This window comes from Amphiura filiformis, chromosome 3, assembly GCF_039555335.1.
Source record: "Amphiura filiformis chromosome 3, Afil_fr2py, whole genome shotgun sequence".
NCBI classification, from domain to species: Eukaryota; Metazoa; Echinodermata; class Ophiuroidea; order Amphilepidida; family Amphiuridae; genus Amphiura; species Amphiura filiformis.
Genome location: NC_092630.1, coordinates 42,007,956 through 42,026,009, shown reverse-complemented (window position 1 = coordinate 42,026,009; position 18,054 = coordinate 42,007,956). Strand labels below are relative to the sequence as shown.

The 18,054-nt window shown below is 35.7% G+C and overlaps 1 protein-coding gene across 1 annotated transcript in view; it reads left to right on the top strand.

Moving 5' to 3' along the window:
• The window catches only part of LOC140148546 (uncharacterized), a 143,648-nt gene that overhangs the window by 64,195 nt on the left and 61,399 nt on the right, over positions 1-18,054 (top strand). Inside the window, 1 exon segment of the mRNA XM_072170539.1 lies at positions 9,831-9,980. Coding sequence (XP_072026640.1) covers positions 9,831-9,980 — 150 coding nt within the window.

Below are 18,054 nucleotides of genomic sequence, written 5' to 3'. Positions count from 1 at the left end.
TTTAAGATATGAATATTATATTCAACCTTGGTGAAATACAATATTGCTATTCTATACTAGAATAGGAAATCAAGTGATATAGCTTATCTTTATCAATGGATGCCGGAATGGAATCAATCATACTGGCTTTGACTTAGCAAAGGGCTATTGTTCAACTGACATTCCAAACCATTAACATTAGTATTCACTCATTACTAATACTATAGAAATTGACCTTATGTATTTATACTATATTTTGATAAGGGCAAATATGGAAAGAGGCTAGATTTTTTAATTCATAGGAATTATTTTTCTATTTTTACAATGACGAGGTTGTATAGCATAAAACCCAAATTCAAAAGTGTAATATAAACAATCAGATAATACAAACCAATAAGTGAACAAATGCTTAAACGTTCACTCTCTGACTAGACTCGACTGCAGAAATACTTGATCAAAGCATAGCAAACCATAGGCATTTTATACCTTCAAAAGCCTGTTTGTTAACCAAACTAGGGGGCAGCTGCCCTCCCGTGTGAGGTCTTGTCCCCTCTTGCCCTCCTCCCCCATTCTGGCCACCCTAAAAATGTAAGATTTTGAGGCTTTTCTGTACATTTTAGTCCCATTTTTTTTTTTTTTTTTCCCCCTTGAAAGTTTCCTGCTAAAAGTTGCCTTGCCTCCCCTCTCTACGCTCCCCGCTATGCCACTGTATCCACAATCTCTTGGAGCTGTAAATTGCAAAGATGGTACCCCATTGCAGGTACTGTGGTACATCCTTTTTCCTTGTTTGGTAAAGAAATATGGATGTCATCCTTTGACATAAATATAAACATACCTGCACACCCTCAAATATGGCTGGAAATAATTTTCAGGTATTAGAAATCATGTAGCGAATGATGTTGATGATTAGAAACATCTTCACTGTCACCTGTGTATTAAAAGAGAACTAGTGCAGTGTCATCAGGTCATGTGATATAAAATTTTATAACACCCTCACCATGGGCCTCCAGCTAAATATTAAAGAGTTATGGTGTTTAGAAATATGACATTTTGCATCTGGTTTAGATCAAACATGAACTTGATAATGAAGCATGAATTTATGGTCAATTAACATCAGGTTGATTTGTTTTGTGGAATGCACAAACCATGCTCTGGAAATAATTACTTATGTAGATAATTGGCAATAAATTATTAAAGATAGTATTACTTATTCCACAGGTTATCATTTCAAAATTGTGTTATACAGATAGAGAATTATTAAGGCCGATGCATACTCAATATCCGATGTTAAATATTCATTTGAAGTCAATATGTCCAAGTAATTTTTATCTTCTGACAAATGTTTGTTGACGAAAAAGTATTTATCATGTAAATACTTGGGGTATTCTATACACCAAATATTTGATGGGTCCAACATCCGGGCTATCTCTAGTCTCGGGCCCAAACTGCATGTGGCTCACGGTTTGTTATGAACAACAGAAACCGACTGTGAAGGAGGCTACATAGCGATGTTGTTGCAGTGACATTCAATTTCGGAAAAAACGACACTCGACCATGGAATTTTTGTCAGTATATAAACGGTAAATGAAGTAAGTTTCTTCCACTCTGAAGACTTAGAAACGGTTGTGTGATTCCACTGACTATTTGCGGTCGAAATTTACATAACACCAATGGCAGAAATCATCAACAAAAATCGAATCAGGGACTTGTTTTCACTCGAACATCATCAACCGGAAGTGACGTGACACGGACCGACAGAATAACATTCGTTAGAAGAATAAATTGATTTGGAAGCGATTGAATAATGAATAGACTACTTGTTGAAAGTATTTGAAAGTGTTGAAAGTGTTCAAAGTAATTTGACATGAAATAAAAACTTTAATAAAGGTCTGAAACCAGCTTTTTCCCATGATGAATATCATATGATAGTATTTTATGGGTCAATAAGCACATTAATAGATTTAAATGAATAATTGATACACAAAGTGTCGAAATTGTGTAGTGTTGATATTTCAATTTCAAGGTCCTGTATTATCCATATTCTGTGACTTCCGCTTACGTAGTAATAAAAATATTGGCATTGAGTATGTGCATTGTGTGGTTCGCTGAATTTGAACAACTGTGTATGAATGAATTACATAGCTCTAAAAATGGGAAGTCGTGGGCTAATAGTAGTAATGGAACAGGTCCAAGAAACTTTTTATTTTGTATAAAGAAATTCTGATATAAATGTTTAATGAATTATATTGTTATTTCATAATAACAATGGCTAAGTACAATGATACTTGACAAGAAATAGGTCTGCTCTGTGACTACAGGAAATGATATTGCATCTCGGTCAAACAGACACCATTTTCTCAAAACCAGAACTGTACTAAAGCTTACTAAGAAGAACCTAGACAATTCATCTTGAGTGGCACTAATGAAAGCCCAGACGAGGACTTCTTAATACCGTATTTCCTCGAATAGTCGCCCCCCCTCAAATAAATGCCCCCACCACTTTTTTCAACCAAGATGTTTCAAAAATGCAGATATTTCCATGCTATCTTGTGTAGTAAGCTTACCTAGTTGTTCACATGGTCAATAATAGCAGCAATAATTGGCGAAAATCTGCATCGGAAACCCGGAAGTGAACCACAAGTCAGTGTTTCTAGTTCGTCATTTTAGCGTGACTTTTAAGCTTACCTAATGATTTTAACAGGAATTGTCGTGCTAGTAAAAATGACCTCTAATAAACGCCCCCGTTTGGAAAATGCAATGGAAATATGGTATAATAAATAAAAATTCCTTTAAAAAAGGAATGTGGCGCCCAATGTGAACTTGGACGTGATATGGTGAATTCCATGGTGTGTAGATTTGGTATTACGAGGGGCAGTCAGTATGTTTTAAGAGTTGTCTCGTGACGTCATTTGTGGATTGTTTTCATGGCATTTCTCAATGATTACATAAACACTGTACCTTTGTCTTTCAAACAACACGTGTAAAAATTATATCGCATTACATGATTACGTAACAGCATTAGCATAAAATCAATGGTCTAGAGTCACCTGGTGAAATTGAGTCGTTTTTGTTCAGGGAAATAAGAGGCTGAAATGAGGTATTGTTGTATTTTCTATATTTTCTCGGGAATTAAAGTATGGAGAATGCTGCCTTTTGGAACAGTAATAGAACACAAACTACCAGTTTATTTAACCATGTTTGTTGGGCTGTAAAGGTTTTAGTTTTTTTTTAAATGCGTGGTCAAATGTGTCTTATTTTTGATAAAAACAAGGTTTTTCTTTCTATAAAAATCTTGATATTGCCAAAAATAGCAAGCGTGGAAATTTAAATTTTTTGCCAGTTCTGTTGACTAATCGCCAAACATTAAAACGGGAATCTCCCAAGAAAATATTTGAATCCGTGATTAAAATATAACCGTTATTCTACCATTGTTACATTTATACAAAAAGTAGTGGTACAGAGAGAGAGGCCATCGTTTGAATGTGAAATTTATTTTTAAAACATTTCTGTTCATTTCAGGTTGAGATCATCCATAAAAATTCATATGAATATTTAAGGTGGTAATGGAGTCATTTTCTAGAAATTAGGAAATGCTTTGAGCATGTTTTAAGCAGATTATTTGAGTAGGGTAAAGTACACTGATCAATATGACTTTTGTTTGAAGCAAATCGGGACATACAGTTTCCATAATACATCAAATTATATTTTCTTTGTATCTTATTGTTTTTATCAATAATCAATACAGTTAATGAGCTAAAAGGACTGTAAAGGCTCATTAATATGTAATTTTTTTTAATATTTTGCGAAAACCAATGCATAAATGTTCATGGTACTTTTATTTTACATACTTTTGCCCTGAAACTTGGTCAAAGTGTTTCTAATAGGTTCTAATGTATTATATAGTGAAGCCGCCCCCTAATTAGCATATTTGCATAATTAATGAGCTAATTTGCATAAATGCTAATTAATTATGCAAATTAGGGCGGCTTGCTCATTAATTATGCATAAATTATCTGAAAGTCATTGGGAACACTTTGACCAAGTTTGAAACCAATATTCTATTAAATAAAAATGTTATGAACATTTATGCATTGAATTTTAGCAAAATATTGGCAAAAATTACATATTAATGAGCACTTTCAAGTCATATTAGCTCATTAACTGTATTGATTATTGATAAAAACAATACAATACAAAGAAATTTAAAATGTATGTATTATGAAAACCGTATGTCCGATTAGCTCCAAACAAAAGGCATATTGATCAGTGTTCTCTGCCCTACTCAATTAAGATGTTTAAAACATGAACAGAGCACTTCCAAAATGCCTCCAATACCACCTTAAATTCAAATTTTCATAGCATTTTGTAATATTTTAGGCCCTATTTACATGGAATTGTGCAATTTTTGTGCATTTCCACCATGTTGTATCGGTCATCCTACCTACGCATGCGCTGAATTGTTGTTTAATTTGCACCAGTTATCATTGCACTGAGTACCAGCTCTCACACGTGACCAGTCATTAAATTTTAGTCTGTTTCATTTTGGAGATAATTAATGTCATTTGTAATAACTGCTTTTTCATTTTCGCCATTTTTGCAGAATAATTTTGCTTCCATTCAAGCCCTAAAGTTGTTGAAGTTTCCAGACGTCTAATTTTCACCCAATTTTAATGGCAAGTCTCATATTTTACCACATGCAAACTGACGACCTAGTGTTTATTCCTGCCTAAAACTAGCCATATGCACCTTGTACTTTTGCTGTTCTCGGACATTTTAAACACATGTTTTTTCTGTAATTTAAAAAGCCCGCCTTTTTGCGTGATTTGCCAGTGTCCCTAGTCTATTGATTTTATGCTCATGCTGTTACGTAATCATGTGTATGATATAATTTTTACATGTGTTGTTTGAAAGACAAAGGTACAGTGTTTATGTGATCATTGAGAAATGCCATGAAAACAATCCACATATGACGTCACGAGTCAACTCTTAAAACATACTGACTGCCCCTCGTATAATGATTTTTCTAGGGAAGAGTAGAAGATGATCAAATGCAAGAGAAATGTGTTTGATTGGGGAAGGTGTTCTGACAATCCAAATATAAACTTAGTCCACCTCAAATGACCTGTAACAATTTGTGATTGACATTACTTAATTCACCTCGGATGACTTTGATCTGACATTCAACATTTTCAAGCGCTTACCCGGGCGCTTACACCAATCATATCCATAACAATTTAACTCTTACAACTTCCTGTCAACTCTCTAATTTAAAACTCTAAATTTCTGTCTGTTTGCCTTTTCTGTCTTCATTGGTCTTGTACCATTTTATATTACACTACAGTTTGTTACAATTATTAAGATAAGCAAACATTGCTGGGTAGATAACAGGATTTAGTTATTTACTTAACCCAATCATGGAGGTAGTAGCTAGTACTACCTCCATGGCAATATATATATATTCAGGTATATTTATTAGAACACTCAAATAGCAGCCAAAATGGCTGAATTGCATGGTGAATTACAATAATTACAATCAAATTTATATAAAGAAATGCAAATAATAATAAAATACATAAAAAAAACCTTGAATTATTGCACAATACATACTCAATGAAAATTTTAAAAGGTACAATCAAAGAATTAATAAATAGCTATAGCTCATACTCAACCGAACTCACACCAACACCATATCTCAAACACATCCCTGCACACACCCCCACACACCCCCTAACATCCACTGATACACACCCACACTTACCATTGCACACAAACTCAACCAAATAGAATATCAATGTGACGGCATAATAAAAAGATATGATAATATGACAACATGACAGGAGAGGGAATTGCACTAAAAGGCTTGGACTACCAAATCACACCAGCCCTTCCCATCCATCCATTCCCACAAAAAATGATTCAAACCAAATCACTAGATGGACAGGAGAACACTAAGCATGATTCAGGAGTTCAGCCATGTATGGAACTGGGCTTTCCTTGAATCTTTTGGTTTTCCACCTGTAACTCTTGACTTTAGGGGGCTTTCTTAGGGTCATTGAGGATGAATAGTCAGTGGCAGGGAACCATCTGGAGAATTTTTCAGATGCATGTGCTTTGGAGGCAAACTCCTTGCAAATCTGCAGTCTTCGGGAGTGTAGAGGCTCAAGATCCAGAGTTGCAAGGGAGTCGGAGTAAGATTTATACTCCTTTCCAAGGAGCAGCTTACATACACGTTTCTGAATTCTCTCCAGACGGTCCTCCTGACTCTGAGCGAGACCTGCATGCCATAAGGGGGCTGCATACTCTAACACTGGTCTCATATAACCTTTGTAGACAGAGAGGATTTCACCTGCGTTGAGACCTGCTTCTTTAAGTTTGCGTAACATGAACATTTTTCCATTAGCTTTGGAATGCATATTGTCTACCTGGCCTTGCCATTTCAAATCATTTTGGATGATAACTCCCAGCAACTTGACTTTCTGGACTACTGCCAGGGAGTGCTCAGAGATGCGTAGATCAACATCCGGGGGATTGTTTTTACCAAAGTACACACTCATGGCTTGGCATTTACTTGGATTCAACTTAAGTTTGTTACTGACAGACCACTCATGGAGAGATTCCAAGCACTGCTGTACCTCAGTGACATCATCAATGGCTCTATTTTCACCTATTGTAAGGTCGTCAACATACTTCCAAACCTTCATTCTGTTGTTATCAAACTCAGTGAGCGCATCATTGATCATGCCTAAAAAGGCAATAGGGCCAATGATAGTGCCCTGAGGTACACCACCATGTAATTCTACCCACTCAGAGTAAGTGTTTTTGTACTTCACTCTTTGTTTCCTCCCAGAAAGGAAGTCCACCACCCACTGCACAAGGGAAGGAGAAACACCAAGCTTGAGAAGCTTTGTGACTGTGATCTTATGGTCAATTACCGCTATATAGATTCTATGGTAATTAGGTAATTAGCAAACAAAAGCCATCAGTTTATTGAGGCCTCGTTAATTGATCTTATCACTATGGACCACAAGAGTTTCATCCCAATGGCATAGTCCAATAACCTCAATTACATAATCATAGTGCAAAATTTGACCTCAAGTTGCAGAGTATGAGTTTGTGTACCCAAATTTTCAAGGACTGTTCCCATGATAGATGAGCATGTTGTGGATCCTAGTGTATGGTCAAATGTCACCGTCTATCGGGTTCTAAGGCACACGGTAAACTGGTTGAACGCATACAAAGGTCAGGATTTATTTGATGTTTTTATAAATCCTAATTTTGTATTTTAAACAAAGAATATCGCTCACCATTTTATCCCGTGCATATCAGAAAACAATAATAAAATAAAATCCAAGCAAATTGTGGTTTTATTTATGAGCTGGCTGCTGGGCATAATTTTAGCAAAACAATTGCGAATTCAATCTAGCAAGAGTGAAATTAGAAGCGTTTCACAAAGTCATGCCTATATTGTGGCGCCTCCGTAGAGGGCGCCACAAAAAGCCTCTTCTTTTTCCATCTTGGTATCATATTAATTAGCAGCTATTCAAGTTACAAATAAATTAAATGACACACAATGTAACAAATGTAATTTGGAATGAACAAAATGAAGTTGCACGTTTTATTTGCCCGCATTGTATGCTGATATCTTGGTGAATATGCATCAAATTTCATATGCAGTGGAAAACATCAATCAGCCTGTACTATTATTATTCTTTCATCAAACTTATTATACATTTTTGATGCAAAATTTTAACAATTTATTTGGAAGATGCCATTTATAATCTTTCACCAAGATGGAGAGCTTTCATCATCATCATCAAAAGTCTTTATTGTGATGTGTCAAGTGTCCAGACTGGGTGAGGTCAGTCTGAGGACACACTGGTCTCCTGAGATACATTCTGTACACTGGAGTTTGTAATCAAACTTGACCAGCAGGTTTTGATTGACTGACCCTAATTTAATTCAGGTCAACTTCACAGCCAACAGGTTCGGCTTTTGGTAGTAAAGTAGCTAGGCAATTGATTAAGATGGATTTTCATTGTGTTATTTGCTTAGAATTAATCAAGTGAATTTGTGTTTGCGTAAGCCACAAAATGCTAATTCATTTTATATAACTTACATTACAGTGAAAGTCAGGAAGTTAGAAGGACACTCAAGTCAAATATTAATCAAACTGTTCATTATTTTGTTGGTTTTTAAAATGGAGAGAAGTCAAGGTGGTTGGGGTCTCAGCATAAATTGCATCCACAGGAAAAGCATGCTATAACTGGATTTTAAACATGGTAGCATACAAACACAAAAGCAGCAAGTAAACACAACAAAACATAACACAAACAACAAACACAACACAACACACAACACAACATACAACACAACATACAACACAACATACAACACAACATACAACACAACATATAAACATACAACACAACACACAAAACAAAACAAAACGGGGGAAAAATTAAGTAACAAAGAAGCATTGAAACTCAACAGTTCCTTCCGCAAGGGGGTACCGCACCTCGGGCAATTCTTAAACATTAATGTATTCACTTTAGAACAATGGTAACCAAAATGGGTCAAATTGAATGTACCTGGCAAGTTTATAAATCATGAATGACTACTCTAGCTCCAAGCATAGACAAAAAGGTCTAGGTGCTCAGAGAAATGACTACACAGCAGGGCTTGCTATGTTGGGTTCAAAAATATGTCTGCCCTTATTTATAAAAATTGATTGACATAAATAAATACAAATCTTTGACATAGATGACCTATCCATAAGATGTGCATGTTTAACCATTAAAGTATCAAGTTTCATGTCAAAATCTGAGTCTTCTACAAGAACCACTAGACAATTGCTATGCTCCTTTGAACTCTTTTGAATGTATTTCCAAGATGATATTAGGTGGTAAATGATGAAGGTGATAAAATATAAACAAATGATATTTTGAGTAAGATTTAAAGATTTTGATTATGTTGACTTGGTTCAGTACTTATATCATCGGTGCGGAACAGGTTATAGGTTGCAAATGTGAGAGAATGTTTGGTTTGTGATGTATGGTGTATCACAGCTTGTTTCCCCTGTTTAAAATTCCTGCAGAAGTGGGTATGAACATGATGAATATTCGGTTACTATGGCAGGTGCAATACATTCATGTTAAATGACAATCTGTCTCATTAGCATAATGTGCATACATGTTTTATTCATGCACACATCGTGACAAGCGCATTGTTTATAATACAATTTTAGAATATTATAATGAGTAAATTTTGACGACATTAAAACAACCCTGGATCGTTAGCAAGATTGTTCCAATTCCACTGAAAAATGTATATCTTGTATTGTAGTTGTGCGAGTATGAATAGTGTGTGTGAGGGGCAGGGGTGTAACAAGTCGCAAAAATTTGTCTTGAGTCAAGTCACATGGCCCATTTTTTAGCTCGGGTCCTGTCAAGTCACTGTACAAAGTCAATGGGTTCAAGTCAACTGAATATGACTCAAGTCAGTTGTCTCATTTTACCTCAAATCACAAGTCATGCCTTGTTACAACTCTGGGGGTGTGTTGGGGTATCAGCAGAGTATGTATCTGTGCACTTTTAAATGTACATATAAAATAAATGATGTCGGAGCTCTAAAATTAGTTAATTAGTTACTTATAGTGATCAATTCAACGGATTGAAATGGAGAGAGTGAATTTGACTCTTTCCAGAGTGAGATGTATTCTTGAGAGATTGAAACAGGAGTAAAATTCTTTCTCAAAAGAGTGACAAAAATCCCTCCGTATAGAATAGAGTAAAATTTCAATATCCTGTCCCTAATATTAATTCATGTACCAATTTTGTATTTTTCTGCTGCAGTGATTCCAAAGCCAGAAACGAATTAAAGAAGCTTCCAGTATTACCTCAGAGCACTCTTAAGGAACACCCATCATTACCGTACTGTGAGGAGCGGGTTCTCTTCTATTACAAGCGATTGGGTGGACTTAGTCGGGGACAATGTATAGTATGGTAAGTAGTACGAAGGATGAATTTGTTGTTGTTGCTGTGTGTTTCTTTTCAGGAAAATGATCCAGGCCTGGTTTTACAAAGACTTGCATGGTTTTACAAAGACTTGCAATGCATTGATTTTAAGTGCACAAACAGTTTAAATCTCCAAAGCTATGCTTGAAAAGTTTACAAGATAACATGTTATGATGGATTCAAGAATGAATGTGGGACTTCATGCATTGCAAGTCTTTATGAAATTGGTCCCTGGTAAATTTTAAAACATAGAAATGAATCTAGGTTGGAGGAAAATACAGGCCAACTTGTGATCTGCCGTTAATTATGTTTGGAACATAGGCCTACATATGTGAGCTACAGAGGTTCATCCAAACCTTGTGCACAATGATGTAAGGAAGAGGACAACACTGAGTCAGCATGGGTTGGAAGTTTGGAACCCTCAACTTATTTAAAGGTATATAGCCCCAGTCATGGTGACCTTCTTTTGCTATCTGAACTTGAGACAACAGAGGAGTATGGTAATTTCAAGAAAGAACAGGTTTCTTTGCTAGCTTTTGCTTACATAATGTAAGAACAATATTGCAAGCAACTTTTACATAGTGAAAGTGCTAAGTATAGGAAATAGGTAGTCAGGTGTATGTATTAGCCTCTCAGCATGCATACAGGTTGAATCTTGGCATGAATAGGCCCAGTACGTTTTATATCAGACCAGTAAGCTTCGAGGCAGGAGGCTTCCATTTATCCATTGACTGTCTCCACACTATTTTATTAAATTTGATGCTTGTTTTCCATAGTAGTTATTCAATTTACAAGCTATTTGGTAGATGTGTAGAGTACAACAAGATTTTGTGTTTTAGTATGACACTGAGTCATCAGGTCGAGTTAATATTGCGAAAAAGAAGTGGTTCCTTGATTTGTTGAGAAGAGGTTTTCTTGGTATACGCATCTCTGTTCTCTTACTGGAAACAATAAGTTGTGGTTGATCGCAGTTGGGTATGTCTCAAAAGGTGCCGATTTCGGTCCAGGTGGTCACACACTTTTAAAGTTTGAATCATTTTGAGATGAATCTTTCAATTGTTATAAACAAGCTTATTAGGAACGCAAAAGTGCATAGATGGGTTACATCCTTAAAGTCCTTGATTCACAAGAAAGTTGTGAAGTTGTTGATTCATAGGAAAGGAGGTTTGTTAGGGTGATCCATTTACACTAGCTGGATAGTTTGCAGTTCTCATAGAGTCTCGCATAATTAAATTCAGTAGCAAATGAAAGTAGCGATAGATTTGGCAAAGCTGTTGAATAGTGCATTATAACCATCTTCTTGTCAAAATGATTTCCAGACAATATCAATAAAATGGTGAATGTTCTTTCCTCATCACTGCCATCACCAGGATCCACAACATGCTCATCTATCAGGGGCACAGTTCTTTAACCCCAATACATTTGTACATTCATTGAATGATCTTTGAAAATTTGGGTACTAAAACTCATACTTGGCAACTTGAGGTCAAATTTTGCACTATAATTGTTTAATTGAGGTTATTGAACTATGCCATTGGGATGAGGCTGTTATGTTCCATAGTGCATCACCATTGAGTGCGATGTAATGCTACATTATAAGTAGTCTGAGAAGACATGCCTATGCAACATTAAACAAAATGACAACACGCGACTTGTTCACTGAGCAACTGTAACCTTTTAATAGCTGTCATTTCCAGTGAGCATTTAATGTATTGAGTTAGTACTTGTCTTCTTAATGAAGATGATTAGGTGCGCGATTGTCAGTGCCATATTTTGTGTGGAAATACATAGTAGCATACTAAATGATTTTACTTGTCAATAAAATTCTCCTAAACCATGTCTAAAATTGCTGGTCAACCTTTCAGGTAAGTTCTTGTGAGGACACTGACTTGTTCAACCTGTCTGATGAAAGTGTTTCATAATAGTCCTTATGAAGTAAGCATTAAGCCATCTCACACATTTTGTATGAGGCTCAGACATTTGGACACATGTGACGCTCACCTTTGAAAGTAAGAAATCTCACACAATCTGAAGGGACTTTTAAGATTGAACCTAGGCTACGGGTGGTTGTAACATTCATAATTTTCAATGTGTACAATCCTATTCAAGTTCTGAAAATTAAGAAAACCCTGTAGGACATTACAAACACCAGGAGTGTGATTCTTTCAGGATTTTTTTGTGGCTAAAATTGTAATTTTATTGATTTTCAGCCTGTTTGGGATATTACGGCCAAATTTCGCACTGTTTTTCAGGATTTACTACTACTTTCAGGATGTTTCACAAGTTTTGAATCACACCCCTGAAACACAACTTTATTTGCATGATAGAGTATTGACATGTTCTAAGCCTGGTTTTGAGTATGCTGTAAAACCCATCACCTCTTTTCCTCCTCTTCCTATCTGCCAGACAACATTAGTTATTAGATCCCACCTCCCATATGTCAGGTGTTAAGATGTCGGGTCATCGGATGTCAAAACCTGTAAAGATGTCAGAGTGATCCAAACCTGTTTGGGCACTTTGGGGTCATTGAAACCCATAAGTTATGATAATTATAATTACAAACTTTTTATTTACTGAAACAAATAAAATGGGTTTAAACTTTTTAGTGAAACAAGTAAAACAGACTTCCTGTCCCAATTCCATGGCAGTTGTTTTCCATCTTTCAAGACCGTTCTTGTATTAAAGTTGTTCAGTTTGACCTGATTGATCAGTCCATGCACTAGTTCTTGTAAAAACAATGAAGGAATACTGATTAGATCTTTGTACACCCAGGTGTTACAGGTTAATAATACCGTTGAGATTGGATCTGTGAAGTCTCATTGTAATGTGGACAGCAACACATGAGTGCCTATGAACCTCAAGTTCAAGAGTCATATCTGTTAATTGGCTATTGCCATCCATTATATCTTGTCCTTGCAGATGGTTTCAATATGAAGGAATATGATTGAAATTGAGTTAATTTGTATGGATAGGATATTCGGTTGGTTTCATCCAGGTTTGCAAATTTGATTGATAATCTGAAAGGGTTGGTTTTGATTTGAAGGCAAGAAGACCAATTATTTTAGTTCAGAAAAGACAAACACCAACTTTGCACCATTCTGGCACTTTTGTAATCTTTCATTTCTGGGCCGATTTATTAATGCTCAAAATCTTTATATTCAGCATGACTTCATGCTTTGAAGTTATCAATACGGTGACCCTAGTTTTGCCACTGACAAATGTACCAATTCTATTAAGGGATCTAAAATGAGCGTTTATTGGGTTTCGACAGTATTTTTTGTGGGACATGAGAGCACCTCAGAGCTATCGAATTGCATTCTGAATACGAAGCATGTCTTTCTGATACCAAATAATTTTCATTTTTGAAAATCACAATATAATACAAATTTTATGACAAATTATAAAATTTGATATTTTTCAAATTTTTGATATATAACAGTCCTCAAGTAAATTATATAAATCTAATGATATACTCTTAAAGTGTATGTAGCAGGGAGAAAAAAGCCGACGGTCAATTGAAAATTTTGACCTTTCATATTGAAGATATGGATTTTTTCCCAAAAAGACCTAATTTTTTTTGGTGTTTTGGGAAAAAAAATCCATATCTTCAATACGAAAGGTCAAAATTTTCAATTGATCGTCGGCTTTTCATCCCACCTACATACACTTTAAGTATAAATCATCAGATTAATAAAGTTTACTTCAAGTACTGGTAAATATCAAAAATATCAATTTTTAATGATTTGCCATAAAATGTGTATTAAATTGCAAATGTCAAAAAATTAAAATTATTTGATATCAGAATGACATTCTTCGTATTCAGAATGCAATTCGATATGTCTGATGTGCTCTAATGTCCCAAAATAAATACTGTCCAAACGTTCATACCCCAGCCCTTAATGGTTTGACAGAATTCCAATTTCCCAAGAAAATTTATGTAATATTTTGTCAATCTATTTCAATTTGAATGGGACCAAGAATCGGGGTTTATATTTTGCCTGCTAATGATGGTCAACAAGAGGGAACAATATCTTCCTGTTATGTCCAGTTGTATGAGTCAGGTAATAGGGAGATGTGGCAGACAAATTCAATTAGAAACCAACAAATCCTATATTAACCTGAAAATGAATGGAAATCTAAATTAATGTTATGTGGGTGAATAACCTGTTAGGGTATAATATGGAAATTGATTGATGCTCAGTTGAAATTATAAGGATAGGGTGGGATTTGAATCAAGCATTAAGGGGAGGTTGGCGTGATGCATTAACTGAGTTAAGGTTGGCGAATTTAAGGATGAAATCGGGGTTAAGGAACCAAAGGAAATTAGTAACGGTAAGGTATAACGAGTGCCACAGGTGTGAGCATCTTGATTTAGGTCTTTGGGTCTTAAGGTATAATACGTGTGAAGCATTACTTTTCTCACCTGTACCTTAAATGTGACGTTAGCATTCAGACTAGAGAGCAAAATGCATTATGTGTACTGCGTGATCGTACCACCATTTATGAGGAATGCATAATTTTGAAACACTTTTGCCTTTGGATGTAATGTAAATTTGGAATATGGAAACCACAGGTCTTGTACATTGAACCTTTACCGCTTTGATTCACAAGATCAAGATTGGCTAAGAATGAACGCCAGGTGAAGGACGGTATGCCTTAACTATTTTGTACTATTGTGATTTATTTAATGGATTTTAGTACACAAATGTTCCATTCCATTTCTATTTAAAGTCGTATCTCTTAAAAAGTTTCTCACTAAATTTATTTCGCCAGAGCTTAATATGAGGATTAATTACAGAATCAAAACTTAGCCAATCTGGGCTTAAGCAATGTTGTTTTGATTTATTGTGACTCAGTCACTTTTACCTTTTCCTATTAGCATTAATTTCTGGCTGTCCAACCAAGTAATTATTAAATTTCCCTTTCATTTTCTGCCATATTCAAGTTTATGATTTAATAAGAGCAAATTTAAAGTTGGTTGTAAAGAGTTTGTTTGTGTGTCAACACCTATACACCTTGTTGGTAATATAAGGGAACTAGTCAGTTAACATTGGACGGAAATGGGGGCAATATGTGCAGTAAACATGAAATATTTGGGATAATGATTGTTGACATGACAATACACCCACATTATGAACTTTCAAAAGATGTAAATAATAAATTATATAAAATTGGAAAACAAAACAAGTAGTTAATCATTCATGTCAGTTTTTATTTATTTACAGCTCTTCCTTTCAAGTAAACAAACACTGGTTCTCTCTTGTTTTCCATCCTGACAGTCTTACTAGCCACAGATGTCTATGGCAGCTTCAGAATGTTGACCTCGCATGTTGTCCAGATGATGACATCGCCTCAAAGTATAAATAATTTTTTCTGGTTGGATGAGCCGACTTGATGAGATGCATATTATTTTTCTGTCACTTTCCATCAATGCTATTACTAATACTATAAAGATTTTTACAAAGGCTGATTTTAAATCACATGTCCAATTAAAGGTCTTGTAAACTTACTGGCTGCTAGAGCCTGTAGGTTTGTTTTTCCATGGAAGTGGGAGACATGGTAACCATGGTTACAACTCTTGGTTGGCTTCGTCAGGGAAGTGGCTTCATGGAGCAGCTCCTGCCTCTTGAGGCTTTTGCCCGCAATACTCTACTTTCGGGTTGTGATGTCATGGCTGCAATGTGATATCGTAGCTGCAATGTAGATATCTGTTCTACCTCTGCAACGAAAAATCTCATCACAAAATTGTAGGGTTGTAATTACTCAACTTGGCTGTAATATTACAATATTCAGCATTACAACATTTGTGATATGATTCCATAGCTCTGTTCTTCAGTAGAACATTAAAGCAACACTATATCATATTATGATGTGATGAGGGAGTGTATATGAGCTCATGTTCAGCTCAGAGCCTTTGCTCATTTATACATTGCCTTGATCTATTCCCCAATATGCCAATTATATTAAGTCATAGTACCATTTTTAGTGTGATAAGGGAAAAAAGATGAGGTCTCTCATCAATTATCAGATCTCAGTAATACACTGATGATTACATGGAATGTATCGCCCACTCAACACCTGAACATGAAGAAATAGGCGGCACGATGGATATGACTCAAATGTGTGAATCCAACCCATAGGTCACATCTGCTAGGGAATTAGATCATGTTCTTAGCATCTGTGATTGGATTTGATTTTCAGTCATCAAGCATTAATGGATTCAGGTGATGAAGAAGTGAAAGAAACAAGTGCTGTGAATAAAGTACAAGTTAAATCAAATGGCATGAATTCATCATGTACTGGCCATAGGGATGGGACCTGACGTTTATATATATTTATAACTCTCACCTTTATACGGAAAAGGATTTAGTGTTGGTTTGTAATATAAAAAATGGCACCAGTAACAAGGGGGTTACACCTAATTCTATGTTAATTCATTGTTCTCACTTAATTTAAAAACATCCTGAATGTGAACTTTTATTAATTCCCAACAGGAATATAAATTATAACAGGTATGAAATGAGAAATCAACTAAAATTCCCTTCAAAAAGGAAAGCCAGCTTCAATGTAGAAGAGTTAACATTTGGGTGTGATACAAACATCAGAGTGCAAATGCCCTGGGCAGCAAATCCTATGAATTACTCTGTTGCTATACTTCTTGATGATACAGAGTGATAATTATATTGATGAAATAAATTGCAAGCCGGGAATTTATATCTATTTATTATTATCATATGACCAAACAATATTGGAGCCAGTGTGTCTCAATTCTCATTCTGAAATTAAATCACTATCTAGTTTTGAACATCCTTGTAAGCGTTGAGTAACATGCCACCATCATGGTCATAGTCATTGACGCTTTATAGAATCCTTCCTCTGGGACTGATCTGTATTGCCTTCATGCTTCCTGATTTAGTACTCGTCCACATCTGTGGAAGAGATTAATCTGAAATCATCAATTTCACACTTGAGTTATTGTTATCTTGCTGTTATCTCTTTATCGTATTGGATTGTGGATATATGATTTAGATGAGTAAGCGCCTGATAGTCCATTTGGTATGGCTATTCTAGGCCAATTCTGAACATGGTTGTACTGGTTGAGGTCTCCAGATATCTAGTGTTGGGAGTTAAGTCCAAGCCGAGAGTCCAAAGACTTGAGTCCAATAGAAAGCTGACTAGAGTCCTTTAGTAGACAGGACCATTGGTGTTGCTAGGCAAACTACAGTTGTCTAAGATGCCCAGGGTGGCAAGAAAATTGTTTTCAGTGCTGTCTAAAGCTCATGACTGTATAGCTGCTAATTAAAGCTGAACTTCAACAGATTATGTTTGGTTCGCCCCACACTGTAATAGTGAAAGGATAGCTAACGAACATCTTTACAAAGGTTCAGAAAGTTAAATAGATTCATCAGGTTTGTTGGTAAACATTATAAATGATTTCATTTGTACAAAACCAAAATGTAACTCACTATTAACGGTTTCGCCTATCATGGTCGGTAGGCATCATCAATCATCCTTAGTCACGTGTATGATCCTCTCCTGGCTGATAAAACACCCTCGTTGGCCGGGATACGTCCAACCGGAAGTAAGGATCTACAACCATCATTCTGATGATGCCTACCGACCATGATAGGTGAAACCGTCAATAGTGAGTTACATTTTGATTTTGTACAAATGAAATCATTTGTAAGGCTCAGAAAGTTGCTCACGTTGCTATAGTGCTGTTGAACATCTAGTACCGGGTACTTGGTGCCCTGGATTTAAATTAAATATTACATGAAGGACATTTCTGTATGCATGTATCTAATGTCAAAGCTGCTCATGCACAAGGCAGAATACAAAATACTATCAAAAAAAGTTCCCAAGAGTTTGAAACAGAGGTGTGAATGTGAAAATTGGTGACATATTTTGTCATCACGTACACAGTGCATCATTATCTGTGCTCAAAAGGTAATTTACTCGGCTGAAAACTTCTGCAATATTCATTCAAATTGAGAACTATTCTGTAGGGAGAAGGGCAATTCAGCTCAGCAGAGTGAGAAAGTACATTTAATGATTTGTATTC